Genomic DNA, 26,866 nt, shown 5'->3' with positions numbered 1-26,866 from the left:
CGTTGCGTCTAGCTGGGGGCACACATTGAAGAAGCCCAGGTAGTCAAAATTAACATAGACCGTTTCCTTGCGGTGCACCTTTAGGTCTGTCTCTTACTGGTACATTAAAAAAGAGCTGCTTCATTGTTCGATACTTTGGGACATTCGAACCATTCTATAGATCAGTTGATAGATATATAAGTGAATCCGTCTATCGCTTAGTGAGGCAGTAACTCACTCGTTCACTCGCTCACTCAATAAATTGAGAGCAAATTTGCACTGCCTTAAGCAGTTGGAAAAGTACCAGGGAGGTAACAAAAAAAGTTCGCTTGTAAGGGAACGAAGGGGCTGCGACAGGAAATAAACTGCGAGCGCCAGAAACTGCCAGAGAAGCACAAACAGGGCCGCTCGACGAGTTCTGGGCCGAAATAATTGCCCTCGACGGGAGTGAGGATGTTGCAGCGTGTACGTACGGAGCGGGCGAGACAATGAGAGGGTGGCCATCAAAAAAAAAAACAAAAAGAGGAGGCTGAAGAAAGGCCGCGTTCTAGCGTTACGGCACCTGTGCCCTCTCAACAGACCCGCTCGCTGCTACCGCGATGTGTCGAGTCTTCCTTGTTTTTGCTGAGTCAGCTGCTGCTGACGCAGCTCTTTGTGCGTTTCGCTTCTCGATACCCGAGTTCATCTGTAGTCTCCTCCATATGGCCTCTATTTGCGCTTTCGTCTCAAAAAGCGTTTCTTGTTGTTTTTGATTTGTACGGTTTGCTCTGAGGAACAGCGAGTACACTCACTTTCGCTGCAACTTTATAGCACGACGAGAGAAAGGAACGAAAGGGTTGATGTACTATTTGACAGCCACGTTAACGGACTACGTCGCTCCAGTAAAGACGGTTCTCTAATGTGGCACGCGATAAGTGGGAACTGGGAAGTGGAAAACTGCTCGGACGGAGGTGTTTACTCGGAGACCCAACAACAGAGCTTTGCTGCTCGTTATAGAAGGATAGTTGCAGGAAGTCTGCAAACGTATCTTTTTGGCAATGGTAGCAAAGGGGCTGCCTTCACCATGCGACAGTGTTCACAGTAACTGATATCTTGATCTTGATAAAAATCGTTATTAGATGCTGAGTACGGCAGGAGAGGAATCTTCTGGGCGTCGTTGTAAAACTCTGAAAACAGATGTCATTAGTGCAATGGAATCGAAGCAATAAAACTCAAGCCATTCCTTTCCTTCCTGGTAAGTGACGTTTAAGTTCGCGATCCTAATAGCATGATTTTCGAACGTGTTGCGTGTCTGTCGCCGCATTCTTTCTTGCGATGGCTTCTACGTCATCGCAGGGCGGCGACGAATTGCTCTTGACAGATATTTGTGCAATCGACAGCCCTCCGTCCGGTATTGTGCAACATGTTAGAGCATGAAGTCGGTACTCATTACGTCACGAATGCACCCTTCCTGTGGTCGCTGCTTATTATAGCCTTTCTTGTAATTAGTGACACAGAGGTAATCCTCACCTTTTCTTTTGTCATCGCCTCAATCTTTCTCTCCATTCCCGTGTTTGGGGGACATTATACCTAGCAGTGCTTCGTCTTGTTCTTCGTAAAAAAAAAAAAAGAGAGAGGGAGAGAGAGAGAATAACAAAAAGAAAGAAAGACGGTCAGTCATGTGATCAGCCTCTGTCAGCAGCTTCGTTGTGATGATGGAAATTCTTCGGCAATGTCTTAAGCGATAAAAGACAGGCGATCATCAGACACGGATGCAAACACGCTCATTGGCTTTAGATGGGCATACGGGCTTCGTGCTTTGAAAACACGTTTGAAAGCGCATCAATCCAGACGCGCTAAGTGCGGTGTCGTCAGTTTCTCCCCGGGACTTTCATAAGGAACTGGGAAGAACCAACGTAAAAGATAATCTCCTGAAGATTAACTTATCGGGTGTTTCTGGGCACGCTATATACAACATTTAAACGGCTTATGCCCTAAAAGAAATATTTGATATTTAGCATAATTAAGTGCAACGAAATGAATAACTAATCGCACTTTGACACATAAACTGACTAACTCAAGACGACTACGCGCAATGAGCCAATAACCTACAAGTTTGTTTCAAGTCAGGTGAACGCGGTATACCGATAGTTTCAGTAGTCTCACTTGCGGCAACAACTATACTTTTTGATGTCGGCGGACACTCGCCGTTGTTTCGGTCATGTAAGGCTAGCTTTTTCATTGGCTGATGAATCCTAGTAAGCGACCAGCTAGAACACGGAGTAAAAGCTGCAGACGCTACAAACAATCAGCACATTTATGACCGTTTCTCACCCTTTCTCAACACGCGTATTTCTGTGCATACAACAGCGTAATAAATAAATAACGATATGTTGTCCAGGTGGTTGAACTAGCGTTGAGAGTTGAGTCACACTGAATAAGAATGCAGTCCATGTGGCAGCCGAAATACCTTTGCGCAGTTAATTTATTCCGAATGAGAATGTTGATTAAGGTAGTTTGACGACCTTTGAGCTGTTCAGTTACTATGAGTATGGATGCAGTCCTGATGGCGGCTGAAAGAACCTTTGACCAGTTTATTTGTGTTGAATAAGAATGTTGTCCTGATGGCTTAACGTCCTTTCAGCTATTAGGTCATCTTGAACAAGAATATATTCCAGGTTGTCAAACTGCCTTTGATCAGTTCACTTATCCCGATGACCGCTGCGGTACGCACCGTAGTACGACAACAAACAAAATATGCCGGTTATGGCAAGGTGCAACGCTGCCGAAGAAGGGACGAAAAGCAACAAAAAAAAAAAAATCTTCGACAGCATATTACAGTCCTTAACACGTGAAGGTGAACGCCATGGTAATGCAGTAGGTTATAGGATCGGGGGGGGGGGGGGGGGGGGCAGACTTCTTGCAAGGCATAGCGAGCCGCAGTAAACCTATGGCGCTGTGGGTAGACCTCCTCAGCGACACATGCGAGCACCTAGTGCACCACCTAAAGGTTCTTTCTTTCTCTTTTTCTTTCCGTCTTTCTTTCTTTCTTTCTTCCTTTCTGTCGTCCTTTCTTTCGTTTTTCTTTTCTTTTTGTTCGTTCTTTCTTTCGTTTCTTCATTCATATTGCATTTTTGCTTGCTTACGAGGGTATGAGCCATTCCTGATGATGACATTTTTTTTTATTTACTAGACTAGAAGCCGCTTTTTTTTTCGTGGATGAGCCATTTCAACGAACCACTGAAGGCTTTTCCCTTAAAAAACAAAAAAAAAATATGTTGACGGACCAGCTGACTGCATAATTGATTAAATAACTCCGTTATAAACGTCTAAGAAAAGTCAGCTATCCAGCTGCCCCGAAAACGGCCGTTTCTCTCTCAGTATTGTACAAATTGTAGCAAGAATGTGAAAGAGGATTTAGAGTTTTCTATTCACACGTTTTATTCAAGTTCTGTAGACACGGCGCCTTTTGTAGACGTCGAAGTCCAAACGCGTATGCTGCTGAATTGGCCAAGTTGTGCGTCGTTCTGTACAGACCCTCTTGCGCGTTGTCGCCGTCCACTGGAGAGTGACTGCATCTATATTTCCGTTCGGCTCAAATGTGTGCCAACTGCGCTCACAGTGTGTGCGCAGCACTCCAGGCTCCCCATAGCGACGCGGCCGAAGCTCTCGTTCGTGCGAGAACGTGTGTGGACGGGCGAGAGTTGTCAAATTTTTCCAGTGGCGCCCGTATACGGTCACTTGACACTGTGTGAAGCGAAAGTGGGACGTAGGACGGAGCTAGCATAAGAAATACGGTTAACAGTCGTCTAACAGCCCTGTCGTGCCCTATGTTAAAAAAGATGAGAACGTAGAAATCTTTCGTGGATGTGACTGATTATGATTTTGTTGCCATTTGCTTTTCTGCTATATATATATATATATATATATATATATATATATATATATATATATATATATATATATATATATATATATATATATAGTAGGTAAAGGGGAATTTTTCAGGCTCCCTTTCAAAGGTAAAGAACTTGAGCGGTGCTACAAGGTAAACAGAACAAGTATTTCATTTCAACACTTTCGACCGGTGGACCGATCTGCATCAGGGTTTACAAGAAAAACACCCTGATGAGGATCGGTCCATATATATACATATATATATATACGGTCCTAGAAACCGACGCTGTGATGTGACGCGCCGCAGCCTTGCTTTCACTGAGGAGGCTCACAGACTCTCATTTCGGTCTGTATAACTTTGGCAGCGAAATAGAGTAACAGAGCATAGGACGGGACGAAGGCCACGAATTGACGAAAAGCTGTTTTATTCAGTTTGACCTGCCTTGTGCACTCTTCTTCGATTTAGCTCAAACCTTTACCAGCGTCCTCAAATTAGCGCTCTTTTTCGCTATGGGAGACTTTCGGTGTTCGATGCTGCATCAGGTTGTGCACTTCCTTTTTTTTTCTGCCCCTTCTTTTTTTTTAATGTGACAGCCTTTTACATTGACTTCACTCGCTTTGAAAGTATCTAAAAGAAGACAACTCGAGGTGTGTTGAACGTACCCGAGCGCCTCACTTTGTGCATGAAGTCACAAGCTTGTAAACAATACGAGTTAAAGATGCCTCACTTTGGTCAGTAACAGCGTGCGAGGACATCCGCGAGACGTGGAGCTGGCGGATGCAGCTGAGGAGGCGTCGCAATCGTCACAATTTAAGTGTGCTGTCGCACACATAGAGAATTAGTGGTGCTAACTCCTGGCCCATTTCTCATTTCACTTTGGCGGAGCTTTTATTATTGTGGCTTCTCCATAACTTTTTTTCGCAGTAGAGAGCATCATCTATCCGGTATTGCAACGGCTAAACTTCCCCACTCTGTTCTTCCTCCTCGTCCTCGAAGAGGCTCTCCGTCGGCTGCCAACGCAAAGCGTGACGCATGCCGTAAACACTTTTGATGCGCTCGAAACTTTTGACAGGCTTGCGACATATTTGACCGACACGCCACGAAAGGGCTACGGCGCAGATGAAAAACTGAACTTGAAGGAGAGTCTCTTATGCGGAGGCCTTATTGCAAAAGAGAGGAGGTAGTAAATTAAATTCCCTTCGAGGTATTGATCCACTTTTGCGTCAGGCTGTCGCAACGTCACTCTACAATAAAGTACGACGGCGCTCCACGTGACCCTAGCGAGAGCGAGAAGTTCAGTCGCCTAAATTCGTTTGCCTTATCGGACAGGACAAATTGAGATGATATAGGAGAGATTCAATAAAGAGCATCCGGACCGCACGTGTAATACCTGAGGCCTATGTGTCACTAATTTGATTTCGCGAAGGAATATTTCGCAACGCGATAGAATAAAAATTTTCGCACTCAAGGACGTTGCATGAAAGTGAACGTGACTGGACTCGTCGGGAATGTTATCTCAGTTTTTTTTTTTTTTCAGAATTCTCGGTACTTGTCAGCACACTGCGGTACGTCGGTCGTTCTTGAAACGTTCTCGCACGAACCGCTTCAGATAGGCTCCACCTGACGTTGAGATCTCGCAGTATAGTTTTCTCTTTTTTTCATAAATCAAGTAAAAGTGACGAAATATACCAATTGTCTCGCCAGAAAATTTTTTTATAACGGGAACGGCTGCTCGGGGCGCGTGTTCTTTTTGCCAATTTCTGATTCACACGTCACGAGCAACCGTTGCTTCAGAATCAGAATGAAGTTTGTTAACGTAAGTCTATGCCACAACACTATGTTGTGATGTACACAAGGAGGTCCCAAAGTCAGTGACTGTACAGTGTACGACCTCCTGCAACACTGAACGAAATGCGGCGTTCCCCTGCCAAATTACTCACGACTGCAGAATCGCGTTGCGCTTAAAGCACTCTCAGACCGTAATTGGAACTGCGGTAGAGCAAGAAATGTCCCAGCAGCCAACGTTTCTACAAGGGGACGCCTCTTCTTCAGGGCAGCAACTGCTTTCCTCGGCAGCGTTTTTATCTACACGTTGCTCACTCGTCCCCATCCTCAATGGGGAAGGAAGAGCAGGAAAATAAGCTGGCGCGTGCAGTAGCCTAACTGCACTGAAAGTGTGGAACAAAGAACGGAAAAAGAAAGAAGAAATGAAGAGAGGGAAAAAAGGAAGAGGAAAAGGTTAAGGTTCAGATGTTAGTATTGATGTTGGGTTGTTCCAAGATGAGGGAATAACAAAAACGGAAAAGCAATTACGCGCGTACGCAGGCACTTCCGGGCTAGTGTCTCCCAGTTTTTCTTTTTCCTTTCTTTCTTTTTTTCTGAAAGCAGGAACTGTCAAGATAATCGTTCCGGAAGAAAAGGACCTGGGTTGTGGATATTGAATTCTATCATTACGTGTTCGGTTAAAAGTATAACAGGGAAATGGAAGCAAATAGCACGAATGCTCATGAGAAGACAAATCAATAAATATGATATGAGTGATGAACAATCTAGGTAGTTTAGCACCCTACCTCCATTGCCACCCTACGGTGCCACCCCACCTCCATTAAAGGTGAGGGAGAGTGAGCTACGCCTACATTAAAACGTTACTAAGGAAAGCGGCTGCTTCCTGAGGAAGGCAAGTATCGTTTGCCGAAACATTGATTCCAATGACATTCCTTGTTCTACCACTGTTCGTCACTTCAACGTGCACCTAGTACGTTGAAGCATGGCCTCGTAGATCCGGTGACGCCCGCTGTCTTGCGTGCACAGGTGGGCTTTCGGAAGCCATGCTTGAAGGTTCAACAGCGTCGGCACACGAGGTAACCCGTCGTGGTAGCGCAACCGGTAACCCGGTTGCAATGCTAAAGCCGAGGTCGCGCGTTCGACCCCTTGGCCACGGCGGCTGCATTCTGAAGGGAGCCGAATGGACAAACGCTCGCGTGGTCAAGCATTTCGCCGCGCAGGTTGAAGAACCGCACTAGGGCAGTATTAAAGATCGTGGTTTAACAAATAAAAGCGCATAATTCAATTTTAACCTAAGAGGTGCAGCTCTAAGCTCCGATCGCTTCGCTCTCGGTTGCCTTCGTCGCTACCGTACTGAAAAAACCCCGTATTCCCCATAACTCCTGTATTCAATAACATCGTATGACATATACGGAAAACGGGTTTTTGTATGGGATCATATATGTTTCATACAGGATTATTGGACATAGGAGTTATAGGGCACATGTATTTTTTTGAGTAGGGTAGTTAGGGACTATCATATAATGGGCCTGTGGTGTGCGACACTAGACGAATGTTTGTACCCCAGTGGTTGTGCGTCTCGACGCGATCAGGCATGTCGCACTCTCCATGCTTTTCTAGAAAGCAACTAACAATGGTTCACGTTTGTGGCGTATTTGTATTTCCATATGGCAAAGGCTCAAAAACTACATTTCTCTATTTTAACAATATTTAGTAAGCGCGGGACCTGCAGTGACCGGCCTCTGTGCATGACTTGTACTCTGTATGTTCTGTTCTGCTTAATTCTTTGATATTTGTCATCTTGCTCTTTCTTCTTGCTTCCCCTTCTTCCTATCTTCTATGGCAGGCGTTGTGCCCCTTCCAGTGGCAGTAGCCAGCCTGTTCCTCGCTTTCATTTTAAGCGTACACATGTTCGCAAATAGAATAATCAATCAATCAATCCATCCATCAATCAATCAATCAAAGGTGTTTAATAAAGTACCCAGGAACAACTTCGAGGTTTTTGGTGCCGGTGCACTCGGCAAAACAATGCACCAGAAGAACAATGCAGGCTCACACACACAGATACAGACACGCGGACACACAAAAAAATAATAATTTCGCGAATACAGACTTTAACAGAGCACAATATATGTACACGGAGAGAACACAAAGCAAAAGTGGAAAAACAAAATAATAATAATAATAATAATAATAATAATAATAATAATAATAATAATAATAATAATAATAATAATAATAATAATAATAATAATAATAATAATTCCCGTGGTCTGTTATACCGCGACGTAGTAAATGACCGGTCATTCGTCCAGCGTGCAGTCCAGAACGCTCAGTGGAACTCGGTTAGCCTTTGTGGATTGCGAATCTGCGAGACGATAGACTCGGCTATGGTTCCGGCAGGTCGTCCATTGCTTTCCGCGACGACGTCTCGCTTATTGCTCGGACGTGACACGCGGCTCACGACAAGGGTGGCGTGCCGGCCGGGCCCTTACCCCTAGGGAGACGAGGCGCAATCATTAGGACCGCGAAGGAGCTCTAACGTGAAGTGGCTCGCTTACACCCTGGATACGCTGTGGCATACATGCATTTCGATGTTTGTACGATTCACAGCCTGTAAACCCTAGAACACCGCAAGGTTATCGCGCGGTGATAGCACGCCCCTGCGTTCGCGGTAACCGACACGCGCGTTGGTCTTTCTTCGCGCTCTATTAGGGCGAAAGAGAGAGAGAGAAGGGAAGAAGGAAAGGCAGGGAGGTTAACCAGACAGAGTCCAGTTTTCTACCCCACACGTGGGGAGGGGAATGGAGAGGGCAATTGCTATTAGACCACACGCTTCAGCGAACTCACCGCCAATTTCGTTCCCTCCTCTCCCTCCCGGTCATCTTTGTTTTCCGCTCCCCATTCCCCCGGTGTAGGGTAGCCGACCGGACGTTATTCTGGTTAACCTCGCTGCCTTCTGGTTTTTCTCTTTCCTTCCTTCTTCCTTTCGTGCTGTCCATCGCACACGGTATACGAGACGCTGTGGACACGCCGAGAGCCTCGTCGAGAGCTGCTTGGATAGTAAATGATAGTAAAGGAATGAAGAAATCTCGTTTCGCTCGCAGTATTGATGACAGCGTTTTAACTCTACCGTATGGGGACCATTACGTATTGAAATGAAGCAAAACTGTGTCTTTCGGCAGAATTACAAAAAGAAAAATTCATTTCTTTATATCAAGGAAGCACTGTTTTCTTTCATTCTCATCTATTTGTTTTGACGTTACTTTTGCACACTGTCAGTAAGTCTTCAATTCTACTGAGCACTGTTTTCTTTTTCTTCTATTATAATATTTTCTTCCATTTCTATTTCTATTTGTTTTCACGTTAGATTTGTACGGTGTCAGAACGTCTTCTGTTTTACTGCCTGCGCCCCGTGGATCAACAGCATGAATATTAAGGGACTCTTAAGAACCTCCAGACATGTTCAGCGATTTGTTTCGCAAAAATTAAATTTGTCTTACTAGGTTTCTATTAAAGGCGTGCTCTTGAAATATTTTTGATGTATTTCGTTCGGCACAGGTGTCTTCTATTCTAACGAGCACCGTGATAAAAAAAAAAAAAGACTGCGGACGCCGACTCTTGTTTTGATGCCGCTTGTGGCTCGACTGGCGAAGCTCTGATCATCGCTTCCTGTTAATTAAAGCGCCTGATTACACCGCAAGCAGTGAAAAAAAATTGACAGTGGCTCAGCTCGGCTATGCCAGCATATACGTAGCGAGACCTAAGGCATAGCATGGTTAGCCTTGGTTAATATTGATTGCAGGTGCAGGTTAGTCTGGTTATCTAGCTTTGTAGCGGCGTTGAGCCAGTCGTTCGGCGCGCTGTTCGTCTGTTTCCTGGGCGATTCGTTTCCTCTTCATCTCGTTCCGATGTCGATTTCAGGCCTCCTCCTGCTTATCAGAATTGTCGCCTTCCATACTTCCGCCTCAACTGTGGTTGCGGCGCACGCGAGCTCTCCTTTTCAATCCTGCGACATGTTATCAGGCATGCGACGCAGCTGGCGAAGCGAGCGGGGGCGAGCGCAACGACGAGGAACGCGACCTGACGTCATACCAAACGGCGGCGGTTGAAAGGCGCGTCGCTGCGCAGCGGCGGAACACCTGTGGCTCCGTGCTACTAGTGGCGCATGCGCAGTAGTGACTAGGGAGCGAGAGAGAGAGAAATATTCGCGCCGAGGCGCACGTTGTGACGTCATGTGCCTCCTCGGAGCACCGCCACGGCGAAGTCGCAAGTTCGCGGCCGGTAAAGCTTTCCCTTTAAAAAGAGAACTACGCTTAAGTCATGACATGATGCACGTTCGCTATTCAACAGCTAATGGGTATTGTCGTTGAGGGGGTGGGGAGCTTGGGTCTTTTTTTCTATTTTCGATCATGAACAGAATAAGCTAGGAATATATAAACTAATATAACCTAGGAAGTGGCTTCTGTAAGTAATACCCCTGTCAAGCGGGCAAGTTAAGTGCACTTACGGCGAGTGTACTCGGTTTTTAAGTGCACTTTCCCAAATCTTAACGTCGCAGCGGAGTGTACTCTCAGATGAGCGCACTCAAGTCGGAGTACGTTCACGGAACGCACTTTGCTGGCCGAGTGCGTAGCCTCGCCGCCAACGGTTTGAAGGAGTGCCTAGCCTCGCCACCAACGCTTTCAACGACGCAAAATGTAATGCATAGAAAAAGGACACAAAAGTTCATTTCAGTTATTGAACAGCCTTTAACAATATAATTTGTGTTTAGCGAGAAGCGAAACAGCACAATAAAGAAACGAATTTATCATGTACGCAACTAACGGCGCCAGAATGATGCGGCACTGCGGCGCCGCCATGTTCATTCAGTTCGTGTTTATTTTGGTGCGAAAGCGTGCTGACCACGCTAGTCGTGCTTTGAGCCGTGTGCGTGGCATTTTGCAGTGTAGCTAAATATCGAACTCGCCGTCTTTGCTCATATATACTCGCTCATATTCTGTTCTAGCAGGATCATGAGCAGGATCAACTGCCGCACGCCGCCGTGTTCTTTTGGATTGGCTAGGCATTCGTCTTGGCCAGCATTGACTTGCAACACACTTATAATAAAAACATCTTCGTTTTTTGTTGAGACAAATAGATGAAGTTTGTTTTTATATATAATTCTACTTAAAACAATCGCTTTTTAGCAGCTTTCTCTTGTTAATTTACATCTTTAAGAACGCGCTCTTAGTCTGTAGCCATTTTTTTTTACTGCGAGTGCACTCTGTTTTCCCGTTAAGAAGCGCGTTGCCTAAAGTGTGACTCAAGGTCCCGAAGTGCACTCCCCGTAAGTGCACTTAACTTAACTTGCCCGCTTGACAGGGGTATAAGTAATAAAAGCTACGATGTGGGTTTCCCAGGTTCGTGAGCAGACACCTCTGTTCTTTCGTTTTTTTCGTCGTATTAAAGGTTCTTAAAAAAAGAAAAATAACAGAGGAAGTTTTGGCGCTCAGAGTGTTCGGTTACCATGGCAACAATGGCCAAAGTGGTTGGATTTGTTTAGCCTTCATGCTTGTGGCTTCAGACGCTCTTAGAGCAAAATTCTTTAGGTAAGATTTTTTTTTTAATTTCCGAGCAGTAGTATTTTTCTACACGTAGGAATCGAACAACTTTCTCCGTAGATGCGTAATTGTTGGAAATTGTTGTTTATAAAGCAATATTCTTTTTTTCTTGAAAACTGTTTAATAAGTGGTGAACAAAACATGGCACATATGGCGTGTTTCCGGCTCTGCAGCTGCTTCCGGCTTAGGCAACCGGCAAAAGCATTGCCTTCGATATCAGTTTCTGTTACGCCGGGAAAGAGGTCGCTTGGCGGAGCATTTTGGAGGTCACCTATTTGCGCATTCACGAAGTCTCTTGAGGCCAGGAGGAAAAAGCTTTTATGAAAATCCAGGTACTGCACCCATTATGTTTGTGGTGGGCAAACCGTCATACTTGCAGCTTTCATGAACTCTATAGCTCAGAGTTCCTTCTGACATTATTTTCAGGAAAGTACGCTTTAGCCTAAGCCCCGTAGGAACTAACAATCAGCTCCCCCCCCCCCCCCCCCCAGCACAAAAGAAAAAAAAAATGCCTCAGCAGGAATACCCGGAATAAATCAACGAACCTGCTGTTTCCAAACCCATGGTTTTAACCACTGTCCTATGGCTGCATTGCGCACATCACGCCAATTATGCTTGCCTTGCGCACATTGTGTGCGTATACGCTAAAACAAGAAGTGACGGGAACCTTTGCAGGACCAAAGTGACAAACAATGACGCGCCTCAAATTTAAAGCCAGCTGGCAGCGTAGACACGCCGTAGAATAGAAATGAATTGAATTTTATTCCCCGAACTAACCTAACTTTAATAGGAAACAAACGCATCAGGTACATTTCAATCCGTATATATCACTGCGCTAGCATGGATTCATATAACGCAAAAAAAAAGAAGAGAAAGATTAGTGGCTGTCTTCTTCCAATATTGATATGACTCCTAAACTACTTCACCGCGAATACTCCACCGATGTAGGAAATCTGCCAAACAGCATTTTCTTCTCCACCAAAGTGCAACGCCATCATGGTCTTAATGCCGGAGTCATCATAGTGTTCTGCTCCTGCACTTGTTTGCTCCAAGCACGAAATGAATCCCTCTTGGGTTTCTTTGAACTCAAGCTTGCGTAACGGCGTGCATTTTGTTTGTTTGTTGCCGCGTATCAGAAGCTGAAATTCGCAAAGCGCAACGCAAGTCAAGTGAAAAAAAATATGGAGCCCGTTGTCAAGATGAATACATAACGGCATATCGACATCAAAGTGAAAATCTATAAAATCCTGTGGACCCTTTGCAAAATATGCGATATCGCGTGAAGCAGACGAACTCGACAGAAACATAAAGAAAGCCGTCCGTGCGTGCTCTTTTCGTCTGCAACGTTTAGAGACAGACGTGAAAGCTCCTTTGCTGCATAATGTGGAGAAAAAGAGAAGCAATTTACAAAAACAGCGAGGAACACAAGAAGGCATAAAAGAAGTAAGAAATACGTACCAAGTTTCCGAGCTGCCGAAAACGCGTTCGACAGAGTCTGTACCCACCGGAGAAAATCATTTTGATCACGCTGTTTACGTTTTTACTCTTCACAAAGAGACCGTTCCAAACCTTGGTACCTGTTTCATTTTTTTCCTCACTAAGGCACGCAGTTCCTCAGGCGCCGGTATCGAAACAGGAAGATCGTTTGAGTGCACCACTTTTTCTGAAGTGGGACTTCGTCGTCATTCACAAGAAGAAATGGAAAGAAATCCAAGACAATTCGTTCGATGGAAACGGGATGCATATAATACCGAAAACCTACGAATAGCAACAGCTAAACTAACGCATGAAAGCACGGAAAACAAACATCACTGAGTGCATGGGAAAAGAGAAATCGAAGACCACCGGAAGCGTCTTTCGGCGACAGACAAAAAAATAACCAAAAAAGCATTAGAAGTAGATCGTCCCCAGCAGGTTTTGGTAGACAGGCGGAAAGGGCCATGGAAGCGAGTTTTGAAGGCGGCCGATATGCGTGCCGAGAGTAAACAAGGCAAGTACGCCGCAGAACGCAACAGCGTAAACAGGCGACATAAACAGGCAGCAGACGACGCGGTGAAGAGTCCTTGGAGGAAACAGACGATCGAAGTGTCTTCCCTCGCATGTGGATTCTCTCCAAGCCTGTGCCAGCAAAGAATACAGGGAGAACGCCTGCAGCATTCTCTAGTTGGCGTATTTACCAAGTCATGTCAATTTATTTGCTCATCTCGCAATTCGTTCACCGTTGAGTGACGTTTATTCGGCGGACGAAACAGACTGCTTAGTTTATTGAGATAGGATGCCAAAGGCAAAAGTCAGGAAGCTTAGCTTTCCGATATTCACGCAAGAGATAACTTGTGCGAAGATAGAAAAAAACGAGAAAAGTAGGAAGTCACAAACTGATAGCATTCATTCATTCATTCATTCATTCATTCATTCATTCATTCATTCATTCATTCATTCATTCATTCATTCATTCATTCATTCGCATTCATTCCGTTATGATTGCCTCCCCGTGCACTTCAACTGTCCTTCGTGAATCGACTCGATTTTCTGCGTTCATGCTGCGATTCAGCAGGACAGAAAACTTGGCCATTTCATACATACTTAACACGATACCCTGCAACGCGATAGATATGAACGAAGGGGAATGTTATACCGGAGTCACACAGGATAATTTCGATTACAATGGAGCCCGATCATGCTCGAAAGTTATTCGTGTGACTGGCGAATAACAGACGAGCATTAGGGAGATCGCGGAAGTTCACGCGTTGTAGGCTCGACATGCAGGTAAGTAGGCTTCGTGGTCATTGCAGCTTGATGAATATATTTATTTCTTTCTTTTTTTATGGAGGAGAAGGCTTGGCGAATACACGGAAACAAAAATACACAAGTACGAGCGCTGATTTCCAGCTGCTGCGGTTTCATTGGATGAGTACTATGGATTGTAAATTAAAGGTGTCTTCAGCAGTACGATATGCCAGTACTGTGCTTGACTTTTAATCGCGTCGACGTCGACATTCACCTTGAGATGGATTCTGCGGCAATTCTTCACTCACCTGGCATTGTCTGCTCGCGTACATTTCATTCAGTAAACCTCAACAGTTCGTAACATGTTATTCGTGTGTGTCTCGCCTTCAGCTCGCGTCGTGCCCTTCGCGTTCCAGCACGAACATGTTGCGTCCAAACCTGTAAATGTGGCCGCGGAAAGCTTCCTCGAGTGCGAGTGTCTCAAAACCACCCGGTGTGCGGCGACGTCACAAATACTAGCCAACGCTCGTCGCGTCGACTTGCGCTCTGTTCTTACCATACAGGTTCTCACTACATTACCTAGAGGGAAATCTGGCGCTGCTGCGCTGTGGTGCGCATGGGAACGCCGGTGCATTGCGACTTCGGATTGGCATCGTTCTCGGAAAGCCAGGCACGCACCGTTCCGTCTGTCACAATTATTCATTTTCTACTAAAAAAAGCGCGTAAGAAGCTTCTTTAGCTTTATTATTACACAGAAATATGTTTTCTTTAACTATGAGAACTTTTTGTTGCATGTACAGCTATATGAAACGTAAAAAGTATGAGCAGGCCGCAAAAGTTAGAGAACAGACGACAACATTCGTGCTCGCTTTGGAACAGTTTGTCGTCTTTTCTTGCTTTTCTTCGCTTGGTTATGCATTGCAGGTGAGTAAAAGTTCACTGGAAGATGTAATATGCGTGAATGGACATATTTTATGAAGATTTTACTTTAGGAACCCGTTATTTCGATAGCTATATCCTCGTTTTAGACGAAGCCTCTTAAAACACTAGCCAACAAAAGCCTCGCAGACACATATACCGTCATTCCCATGACGGCACAGCGCCACCTAGGAAACTACCATAGACGGTGGCGGCAGATTTCCCTCTAGGTGTTATAGTGAGAAACTCTATGGTTCTTACCTCTTTTTCACCGCTCTTTCTGGTCCTCCGCTCTTCAACGCAGATCCCCAGAACACGCGCGCTGTCGTGGTGAACGAGACGAGCGTGCGCATCTGCTGGCAGCGACCCCTGTACGGCAACGTGTCCGGCTACGTGGTCAAGTACCGGGCGGCATCGGAGAACGTCACCTCGTACCTCAACGTGACCACGGGCACCGCCGCCGACAAGTGCGTTTCGGTGCTCAAACTGCGGCCCTGGACCGATTACGAGTACCGGGTGTACGCCTGGAACGGCCGCGAAGAGGGCATCGGCAGTCCCGTGGACCGATTCGTCACGCGAATCGACTGTAAGTGACACGCGTCAGCACTCGGAACGATTGATTGAACTTTGGAGCGCTACGCCTACGAGGGCATCCCGAGACCAAATGCTGGCCTCATTGTAAAGTATAAAAAACTATTAGTAGTTAGGGTTGAACTGCAGCGTCACGTATGCAGGGTACTTTGTCATCCTCCAAACAGCGCCTACGGCTGCGATGTGTGCGTGGTGGCCACTCATGTGTCAGTTAGGCAGCATTCACTTGGTATGACGTTGAGAGCGCACCTTTCTGAACGGTTGATTACAGTATCTGGGTTTGTCTTGTTCATCGGTCTTTGTCTTTTTGTTTTCTTTTCTTTCTTTGTTTTCTTTTTTGGCGTTGGCATGCAATGGACAAGAATGTCACGCTGGTGCGTGGTTTGGCGTGAAACTGACAACAAAAGGTTTTATGAAAGGACTGTCTGTGTGTAGAGCCTAGAATAAGGTTTATGCCCATAGTTCGTATTTGCCGGTTCTCTACCGCGCAGACGCGAATCTGGAAGCGCTCTTATAAACACGAGTTTGCTTCAACAAAATTCTAATTTAATAGTAAAAGTGTGCCCCGTCATTCGTTTCTTCTTTCGGTTCTCATTTTTCTTTGTGGGTTTCACTTGTTCCACGCCAAAGCAAATTAACGGTAGTTACTAAGACTTCGCATATATCGCGAACTGATCTACCTATATTTACCTCCGTTTTCTATAGGTGTTTTATTTTCCATGAGAATTCCTCTATTCTTCAGGCAGAATAATATATCTTCTCTCCCATCAAACTCATTGATTTCCCTATCGCGTAATAAAGGAAATACCTATAAATTAGTGTAAACTATTGGACGAGCAGTTACTGAAAAAGGCGGCAGCGCAAAAAAAGAAGACAAGGACGGAGACGAGACAAGGAGGAACGCTGAACTTCCGACAAACCCGCCCTGGTTGCTTAGCGGCTATGGTTTTGGGTTGCTGAGCACGAGGTCGAGGGATCGAATCCCGGCCACGGCGGCCGCATTTCGATGGCGGCGAAATGCGAAAACACCCGTGTGCTTAGCTTCAGGTGCACGTTAAGAACTTCCAGGTGGCCGAAATTATTCCGCAGTCCCCTACTGCGGCGTGCCTCATAATCTGATCGTGGATTTGGCGCGTCAAACCCGATAATTTTATTTTGCTTTTAAATTCCAACAACACTGTGACTGATTCACGAATATATACGTGCTGTCCGAGGGATGGGTCATCATCTGCGCTTGCGTAAGTATGCCAGCTCTTTGTCTGAAAACATGATGCTTGCCATGCTGATCCATCTCTCCCCAAGTCTAGAAGTCTGTTCAGATTATGCGATTTCCCGTGCCACACGCACTTCGTACTCTTCTTGATAACAGAAGTGTTTACAAGGTCGGGCCAGCAGTCCTTGCACGTCAGATAAGGACTTGCCAGAAAATCTTCAAAACTTTTTCCTCCACGTGCATAATTTATTTACGTTGTTTGCGCGCTCCCTCAACCTATCGTTAACGCATCTCGCAGTTTGGCCAACGTACACTTTACGGCACCTTAAAGGAATTTGATAGACTACGCCTTCCGCGCATTCAACAAAACGTGTGTGTTAACGATAGGTTAATGGAGCGTGCAAACTACGTAAAAAATGCGAGTGGAGGAAAAGATTCTGAACGTTTTCTGGCAGGTCATTTTCTGACCTGCAAGGACTGTTCGCCCGACCTTGCAAACACTTCCGTTATCAAGAAGAATATAAAACGTATACTATATGTGTTTGTTGATAATGTTATGTTGACCGTTTTGTTCTGACTATATGTGATAATGCATTTACATGATGTATACACCACCCACTGTACAGAGACTGCATTGTTATGTGAAAGTATTATTTGCATTTACACGAAGTATGCACCGCACGCTGACAAGAGACTATATTATTAGATGACAGTATCATTAGTATTGTCGAGACTTTCTTCTACAGTAATGTGGAGCTATTGAACTTGTATACTGCATGTACCATGCATTTTGTACGTTATCGTGTTACTGGGAAAACGTTTCTGGTGCCTGTATGAGACGGTTGTTTGATATGTAATCTTGAACCTAATATGTTGTAGGCTAGACCCATTCAAGAGCTAAAGAGTAGCCGGTGTCTTAATTGTGCGGGGACATGTCGTTATATCATATCAATAAAAATAAAAAGATTATAAAACACGAGTGACACGGGAAGTCACAGAATCTGAACAGATTTGTATACTCGGGAAGGGATGTGTCAGCGTAGCCTCCATAACGCCTTCAAAGAAAAGAGCTGGCATATATTTCCGCATGCGCGGTTGATAACCCCTGGCTTGGACTGCACGTATATATTCGTGAATCATCCACAATAATATTATTGTTCGACCATATCGTCTCGTCTCCGTCCCTATCTCGTCTTCTTCATTTTTTTTTTTTTTTGTGGCGGGAAGGGGGGGGGGGGGGAGGTGTGCTGCCACCTTTTCAAATGCGCACGAACATACACAGCTCGCCCAATTAGGCAGTTGCTGCCCAGAGGAGTCGCCTTTGCACGTTAGAGGCGCAGTGCTAAACATTTTACGCCCTTTCTGGCTTTTCTTGTTTCCAAGGAATCATCGCAACTGACCTTTCGTGCTCGCACTCTGTGCTCACAAATATGCTGTCGACAGAAGCGCCCTGATGCGGGCTATTTGGCTCATACCGAATAAATAACGTGCTGCGCAAAAATACAAAGAGGGGCGAATCCGCTTCTTGGCACTTCTTGCAATCACTTTATCGCAGTCAGCACCCTGTGCGATCTTTCTGTTCACCCTCTTCCTATTTTGCGCACCAAGTTACTCGTGCGCTGTCTAGAACGCTGCGCCAAACTGACGCCCCATTAGCTGATAGTATACGCCGAGAGCTCAGCTGTAAAGAAATGAAATCCAACCGAAACAATGACGGCTATCTTAAAAAAAAAAAGTCATACCAGTGAGTGTTTTCTAACACTGTGGTATGAAGGTTATAAACAGGGATAAGGTGCCGCAGAAAGGCTGGCGAACGTTTGGATAGGAGGACCTATCTTCGTCAAAGGTGGCCTCCTAATTCTCGGCATGTTGGTTCTAAAAGGGTTAGTAGAGTGACGTCACGTGCGGTTGTTGTCGTTGGCGGCTGGTTGAAAAGGGAGAGACTTCAAAGGGATTGAGCGCTGTCGCCTGACGTCTGTGAGCGTGGTTCCCAAAACGAGGGTACAAGGAACCACGCTCACAGACGTCAGGCGACAGCGCTCAATCCCTTTGAAGTCTCTCCCTTTTCAACCAGCCGCCAACGACAACAACCGCACGTGACGTCACTCTACTAACCCTTTAAAACTAATATGCCGAGGATGACGAGGCTGCCTTTGACGAAGATAGGTCCTCCTAACGAAACGTTCGCCAGCCTTTCTGAGGCACCTTATCCCTGCGTATAACCTTTATACCACAGTGTGCTATTCCATCTGTCAGCCCCTTTCTTTATTTTGAACTTTTCTAGGAGTTTGTACAATCTACTCGTTGCTCACGCGATATTGTGTTACACCGCAGACTGCGTCACGAACGTCTGCAAGCACGGCTCGTGCGAGGCCACGGACGCGCGCCCCGGTTACCGATGCGTGTGCGACCCGGGCTTCTACGGCGAGGCGTGCCAGCACTTCGACCCGTGCTCCGAGAACCCGTGCAAGACGTTCGGCACCTGCGTCAACACCAGTCATGGCGAGTACCGCTGCGACTGCTTCACGGGCTTCTCGGGCCGCAACTGCTCCGACTTCAACCCGTGCCTGCTCAAGCCGTCCGCCTGCCTGCACGGGGGCGTGTGCCAGTCCAACGCGTCGCACATGTTCACCTGCCTCTGCGTGGACGGCTACTACGGCAAGACGTGCCACCAGTACGACCCGTGCTTCTCGTCCCCCTGCCTGCACGGCGCCCGCTGCCTCAACGAGTCGGACGTCAAGTTCAGCTGCCAGTGCCCGCCGGGCTACGCGGGTGAGTGAGCATTGTGTGCGGGGGGCATTTGCGAATGATGAAACTTCGCGTTGAAACGGTTATCTAGCGGGGCATGTCCTCCCCTAATAGCACGGTTCTTTTTGTGTGTGTGTGTGTGTGTGTGTGTGTGTGTGTGTGTGTGTGTAGAACGACGGTAGGTAATCAGTTGAAAGGAGCACTAAGCTACGCAGGTAGCAGAAACAAGTTTTTTTTTTCAGGGAGAAGGCTTCGCGATTGACCAACGTGATATGCCATTACTGCATTTCAGAGAGAAGCTTTCTTTACATGCCAGCTCTGAAGATAATAGGAAATGAAATGAAAGAGAGTATCACATTCGATAAGCATTTAATCAAAACTGCAGCGAAGTAAAGAGGGTATGCATTGACGTCATCGAGGCTGCCATATTGTCGTACAGTTATCAAAAAGCTATACTTTATATTGATCTACCTATCAACCGCAGTAAAATGGAAGCTATGAATGACACTGCAAAATGGCGTAGCTGACGTCTTGCTGCTACTCGCTATGTTGCGTTTCGGTACAAATCTAAACGATAAACAAGAGGAGTACATTCAGTAATAGAACAAATAGTAACTGTCACAGCAGTAAAGAACTCAATCGCACGCCTATGAAAGGGAATTGTCACGGAAAATAAACACAAACTTTCCGTTGGCGTGGTTTCGGATAAGTCAATAAAATGCGAGAAGAAAAATCGCAAAACGCTATCTGTGACACCATAGGACATTGATTTTTTTCAGGGTGCTTAGTAAAACTGAACAAGAGCGGTCTAATTAAGCCTGCTTTCTGGCGGCTTTCGCACCCCCGATGGTTCCATTAACGCACAATAATCGAGAGAGCTAGATGGATGAGGAAAGCTGGGAAGCTTGACTTTTAAAGCGGAGCTATCTTTGCCTCTTCGCCGTAATTCACGGCTTGCGGCTGCTGCTGCCTTGCTGATATTATGCAACTTTTGCCACTGGGAATGCTCTCTCTCTCTCTCTCTCTCTTTCTCTATCGAGAGAGAATTTGAAAGAAGTCGGAGAGGTCGGCCTGAGCTAGGCGCGCTCCAGCCTGCTACTCTGTGCAGGGGTAGGTGGAACGGGGACATGAAAGTGTGATGAGGGATGCTGATGACATAGAAAGAGGAATGAACAACGGTGAAAGCAAGTACAACATTCTGGTGGTAAACATTCAGAAATGTAATCCATGAAGCCACCGCCGGGTTCCATATCTTGTCTGTAGATACTCCCGAAAAGACAACTTGGGTCAGTGGGTATCTACCACTGGGTATGTAAACATTCTTGGCGGCAATTCCTTTCTAAGGGTATATATGTGCCACTGGGTAGGTTACCCGCATAGACAAGCAGAACTAAAAGAACGAACTTAACAAATCGCCAACAGAAAATTGAAATCGGCAAAGGAAGCAGCCGGGTGAGGAGAATGAAGTCGAATGAAGAAAGGGCCAGCAGAGAGCACTGTTCATTGAGCAAAGAGCGTTGATCGACGTAGGAGTAATGCAGAAGTGAACTCCAGTAGACATTTCAGTAGACATTAAAGGAAAGTTCGCTTACATATAACTGATTAGCAGACATGCGTGGAATCCACCAATCTTTTTTAAAAAGAAAATGATACCAAGGAAAGCATATAGCGGTATTGAACCCTTTGTGTTTCGTAATGCATTGTTTGATATTCAGAAATGATGTCTAAATTTACGGTAAACCTCAGGCGAAAGGAAGACTAGTGTGGTGGAAAGCGAACCCAGAACATACGCAAGGCGTGCGAAACGCTCTGCTAGTTGAGCCACGGCGTCGGCTGTGCCTCGGTTTACTTACGCGGACATTTATAGACAGGCATGCATTCATAACCAAGCCACGAGAGTGCTAACCACGGCCACTCAGTGCCGTAAGGGCCTTTAATATGTAGCTATCCAGTAGCCATGTCCAACGCTATCGGGTCTCATTTGCCTGCGGCGTGGGATAAATAGTTGGTGAAACCGTTGCTGTAATGCGACCAGTTCAAATCGCCTTCCGAATGCATCGCGACTTTGTGTGTCATTAGTCAGTGCACTGTTGTAGTCGGTAAAAAAAACACTGGGCCTTCAAAACACCAACTTGTTATAGCAATTAATGTGTCTGGTTTAAATGTCCCGAACCGGCGCAGTGGACTATGATGGATGCCGCGTACTTAAGGGCGTTAGACTAAATTTAACGACTTGGCGTTCCTTGACTAGTAAACGAAGCACAGTACACGAGCGATTTCGCATTCCGTCCCACCGCGAAATCAATCAACAATATTTTGTTCAATTGCAAGATATATCGAGTATGCAACGTAACTGATGAGCTCTAAGTTTCCCGAGAAGCGACAGCCGACAATCCTCGACATGCAAGACGATTCCTTGTAGATTGCGAACTGGGAAAGGGATGGGATGATTGATTGGGCGACTGAGAGCACGGGTCGAACAGCTCAGGTTCTTCCGGCGGAGCAGAAGTGGGGCACTGCGGATGACCACACCCTGCTGACTGCACTGACAAGGATTTACTTAGACAGTCTACGCGGGCATTCCCTCTGTGATACCTGCACGCTCGTCTTTTAGTGCCTTGTGAAGCTGTGGCGTTCGATTTGTTGTTTGACTAATACTTATTCGCAACAGGTACCGACAAAAATTACTGGAGAGTGTGCTGACGCTAGTGCCTACAAAAATCCGCAAATATGGTGGATGCGCCAACGTGGGAATAACAATAGCGCATCAATTCGCCTATGCCTTGTCGTTGAGGCTGCAGACAGCTTCGTGACTTTCTAAATTGATGATTTTAAAGATGGTATTGCGTTATAAATGCAACGATTGCAACGATTTTTCATGCACACCGACACAGCACATGCTTTAAGAAAACCATAACTTGGAGCTTAAGAAAAATGAAGTGCTATAAATTGCAGTACAAGAGCGCCTGAGGCCACAAGTATGAAAACTAGACAGATCCACGTATACTACCCCTCATTTTGATGCTATCCGAATGCACGCACCCGAGAGTTTTCTGTGGCAATTCTTGTAGGAATCACTGTCTATTAATAGACTTTGTGTACAACCCGTTAAAACGGCTGTAGGCCACACTATAGCAGGCTTCTTAACGACCATGACTTGTTAGCGACATTGGTCCATATACAATGCATAGATTTTCACACAACCAAAACGGCACGTCCACCCTTACCCCACTAAAGAGCTTTGGGAGAGAGCGTTGGCCAGCTCCGACCTCGAGGATCAGCAACGGCTGATTGCGAGGGCCCAGGACGCCACCCGAGCTCAAGGCATTCTAGAATGAGGACGCCTCTGCAAAGCTGCATTCACCCAATAAAAATGTTTATTCTCTCTCTCTCTCCACGCGTAGGCGAAGCTGTCTAGAAAAAGAAATCTGCAGAGAAACGGTAGACTTCACAGATTCATTCTTTAAATGGGTAACGCATCCGGCACTCCTTCGTGATACCGGCTGCTCAGCCCCTCCGTGCTCCGTCTAAGCGCTTCAATCATCGATGTCGGGCTACAGCTCGCACGTATTTTAACTTGTACATCTATTTATTAGAGATAGGCGAAAATAAACGTTTTCCGGATATGGATGGAATATAATAGTTATCGAATATTGAATTGAATATTGAATATTCAAATGGAGACGCATATATTTATACAAGGAATGTTTATTTCGGTATAATTAGGCACCACTCCTGTACTGACTAGAGCAATATATATACGGCCAAATATCATGGACAAAGAATCAGTTGTAAATATAAGATCTGATTGTAATAAAAAGAAAGTGCACGAATAGCGTTCTAACAGCTTCGGAGACTGGTTGCAATGATGTTTTCTAAGAAATAATGGCTGCTGTGTGACTGCCTTTCCGAAGAAGCTAAATAAATTGTTGATGAAAAAGAAATCACAAGTTGTGGGGGAAACAAAACTTCTGAAAGTCTTGTGTGCCGTAGACAAATGCAAAATGGCCGGTTACAAGAAAATCATCACGGGTTGTAGCGTGGAAGACAAAGCTGCCACCTTACTACGCTACACTACACACACTACAGTTAAAATTCACATGTTGTCATGCAGGCTTCTGCCGCTAAAGCGAAAGTATGGCTTGGATTACTTACATTGTTTCTGCGCTGCTTAGAAAATTCTCCTGTTTGTTCACTCGCGATAACTTGTGGTACTTTGTTAAACAGAAATGGAATAGCTACCAGCCTTTAATGTTCAGTTGTTGCCGAATATTGGGTCTAGTTTCAAACATTCAAAAATAACCAGCGGTTTCTCATTGAGCGGGAATATATAGTGAGTAGTATACTATTCCTATTTGAAACAATGAATATTCACCCAACTCAACCCTAGCATTTTGCGATTCAGCACTTAGACCACGAGTACTAAGCGAGTACAAACAATATCAAACGTGGCAACACTGTACCAGTATACCATCACGTGTTCTGAAAAGGTACTGCCACTATAACCGTTCCACATACTGAATACTGTGAACAGTATAGCCACGTGACCTGCCACATTCATTGTGTATGGCAGGTATATCTGTTTCGGAAATTTCGTGATTTAGTGGAGGAGCATACTTAAAACGACACGTTTACACATGCGTGAGTGATAAGGACACACACATTTCGAACGCGCATGGTGATAGTCATCTTCGTCTATGTATTGTTCTTTATTTTTGTTTCCTCGCCATGCGGCTGTTACCGCGCATGCGCTATTCCAAACGCTTAGTAAAAAAAGCCGTGTCATTGAGCAATAAATCAATAGCTGCAATTGAGCGCTTGTCTGCATCCTCATTATTCGTGTTAGTGTTAGAGTGTTTTTTTTTTTTTTCAAGTGCACTGCTTAACCAAATCACCGATTACCGATGGGCCGTCGGTAGCTGTTAGAAGCAGCAAATCCTGTTAAAAGATGATCGGGAGGAATATCGTGAAGCACGAGCGGATGAACCCAATGCGTATACTGAATTGCGTATCTAGTGTTTGCACCTCTATGTCGAATCTCAGGTGAGCTGTGCCAGGAGGACGTCAACGAATGCCTCTCCAGCCCCTGCAAGAACCGCGGCGAATGCGAAGATGGCATCAACAGCTTCACTTGTCATTGCCCTCAGGGCTACGGCGGACCAGTGTGTGAGCTCAGAGGTGGGTTAGACCACGGCGATTACTGCGATGCCGTGTGCGTTTTACTATGATCATTTCCATTAGATTGAGTAATATCAGCACGACTCAGCGGTTAATCCTGCACTGAATTTATTAACTGCCCCAGCAGCAGTCTCTCACAACGTGCGCCCCGCTGTCTTCTGGAGAATAAATACGATGCGCACGACGCTCTGTTTTGGTCCATAGCAGACCGTGGCCTCCGAAATACACGCGAAGGCGCTGCCGCTCTCGGAGTCTGCGTCGCGCGCCACACGGCGCACGCATTGAGAAGCAACCGAATCTGCGCGATGGCTCAGTGCTTAGCGCTAGCCGACTCGCAACTTGACGTTGCCGCAGGGCGTGGGTTCGGTGCCCGGTACCGGTGGTGGGCTTACTTATGAATTCATTAGCCGCGGCGTAATGACGGAAAGTGACCAGCTGTGTTAGCAAACCCAGCTTCGAGCTTTAAGCTGCTTTCGCAGCTATATCGTATGCTGCGAATAAGGGGGCTAGACTTGATCAGGTCACCTACTTGAAATAGCGCTCATTACGTTAGGGAACAATACAAACTGCAAAGTCCTTTTACTAATTTACCTTAGAATTGTTCATTTTAAGGCAACTGCTGCAATAGGGAATTGAAAGCTTCGGTCGCACGACAGAAGTGTCCCCATCAGCTGTCCGTGCCTTCTGCTATATTAACTCCCCACTATTGACCGAGCACAGTGTTCCTCAGCTGCGATCTTCTAGCGAGTACCGGCGTTTTAGTCCCGACGGGATAGATTGCATTCGTTTCGGTTTTCCTTTCTCATTCCTCTGTACACCGCAGTTTTACCTTACTCGTGCCTCGCGCGGTCCTCATCTTCAGACACGTGTCCCGAGGAGTTCCAGCAGACGGACAAAGGCACCTTCCACTGGCAGCCCTTAGCGCACGGCTCGGTGGCCAAAGCGGAGTGCCCGTACGGCGCGTACAATCCGGCCAGCGAGTACAAGTACGCGCGACGCAAGTGTCGTCTGCTGGCCGACGGGCAGACGAGCTGGATGAAGGTGTCGGCCCAGCACTGCCGATACAAGGCAAGTAAGACGTTTCTTCCCGTGATCTCTTTTTTTTTTTTTCGGGTGTTTCTAAAGAGCCTGTACTTACTCCGCCCTGTACTTGTTTGTTTACAGCCGAACGCCTTTACACCGAAGTGTTTGGGGAGTTCAAGATGATTCGCCATATAGGCCTATTCGTTGTAAGGGTAGCGTACTACAAAGCTCACAACAGAACCGGGGTAAAATCGTGCATTCGTTATACAGGTCACTTCGTTGTACAGAGGCGTCCGTTGTAAAGGCGCTTGACTGTATTATGTTTAGAAGATTGTGTGGAGGTTGACGTGTCAAAACCACGTTCTCCTTCCGCGGAACGCCGTAGCGGAGGAAGAGCCTGGGTTAATTTTGACCGCGCGAGGTTGTTTAAAATGCGCACCTAATGCATGGTACGCGAGTGTTCTTGGATTCCGATCCCATCCCCTCCCGCCCCCTTCCCCCGCATCCTCGTCGGAATGCGGTCGCCACCGCCGGTGTCGAATCGGCGATCCCGTATGCAGTCTGAAACGCATTAGTCGGGAGCGGTGGATCGGCCGATTTGGCCGCCTTGTTTCGCAAAAGAAAGACACGGGCCTGCACAGCAATGAGACTACGCATGGTCATGCCGCATGCTAGTTCAATAAGCTTTAGCGTAAACATATGTGGAACCTAGCAGCTGCGGTCGGCTGCATGGGGCACTCGTCATCCTGCCCCGCGACCACTCTAGGCAAGCTTGATTCACAATGTTCTCAGCAATGCAACGTCATTGTCATTAAGCGGCCGCAAGGGGTTATTTACTTATTTATTTATTTATTTATTTATTTATTTATTTCAAGTACTCTCAAGGTGCGAAGGCGTTACAAAGAACTATTGTAGAAACAAGAAAATGAATGTGCGTTTAATTTACTAAGAAGTATGGTAAACAGTAGATTCGAAGTTGTTACGATCTGGGATGGGAGCGATGGAAGCCGGAAGGTAGCTCCTGCCCACGCTTATCCTAAGGATGACAGGTTCGCTTATGAAGTTGGTAATGCAAGCAGGCAATCCTACGCTAAAGTTGTGGCGTCACTTACATAGAATTAGGTACAAGAGGAAAACACGAAGATGAATACGTACTATTTTAAGAAATAACTGGTGCTTTACACGTACGATGCATAGCAGACCCAGATAGCATCAATATTTCTT

General features: G+C 46.0%; 1 protein-coding gene across 1 annotated transcript in view; it reads left to right on the top strand.

The window, feature by feature from the left end:
- The window catches only part of LOC129383906 (uncharacterized), a 137,380-nt gene extending 111,272 nt beyond the window's left edge, over nucleotides 1–26,108 (top strand). The window contains exons 5-8 of the mRNA XM_055068918.2: nucleotides 15,194–15,475; nucleotides 19,028–19,465; nucleotides 24,485–24,619; nucleotides 25,482–26,108. Of these exons, the coding sequence (XP_054924893.1) occupies nucleotides 15,194–15,475; nucleotides 19,028–19,465; nucleotides 24,485–24,619; nucleotides 25,482–25,825 (1,199 nt within the window). The 3' untranslated portion in view covers nucleotides 25,826–26,108. The remainder of the gene's footprint in view (nucleotides 1–15,193; nucleotides 15,476–19,027; nucleotides 19,466–24,484; nucleotides 24,620–25,481) is intronic.
- Nucleotides 26,109–26,866: the final 758 nt, after the last annotated feature.

The sequence above is a fragment of the Dermacentor andersoni genome, chromosome 9 (genome assembly GCF_023375885.2).
Source record: "Dermacentor andersoni chromosome 9, qqDerAnde1_hic_scaffold, whole genome shotgun sequence".
In the NCBI taxonomy this organism is placed as follows: Eukaryota; Metazoa; Arthropoda; class Arachnida; order Ixodida; family Ixodidae; genus Dermacentor; species Dermacentor andersoni.
The sequence above is the reverse complement of the archived record's forward strand: the minus strand, read 5'-3'. Positions and strand labels throughout refer to the sequence as shown.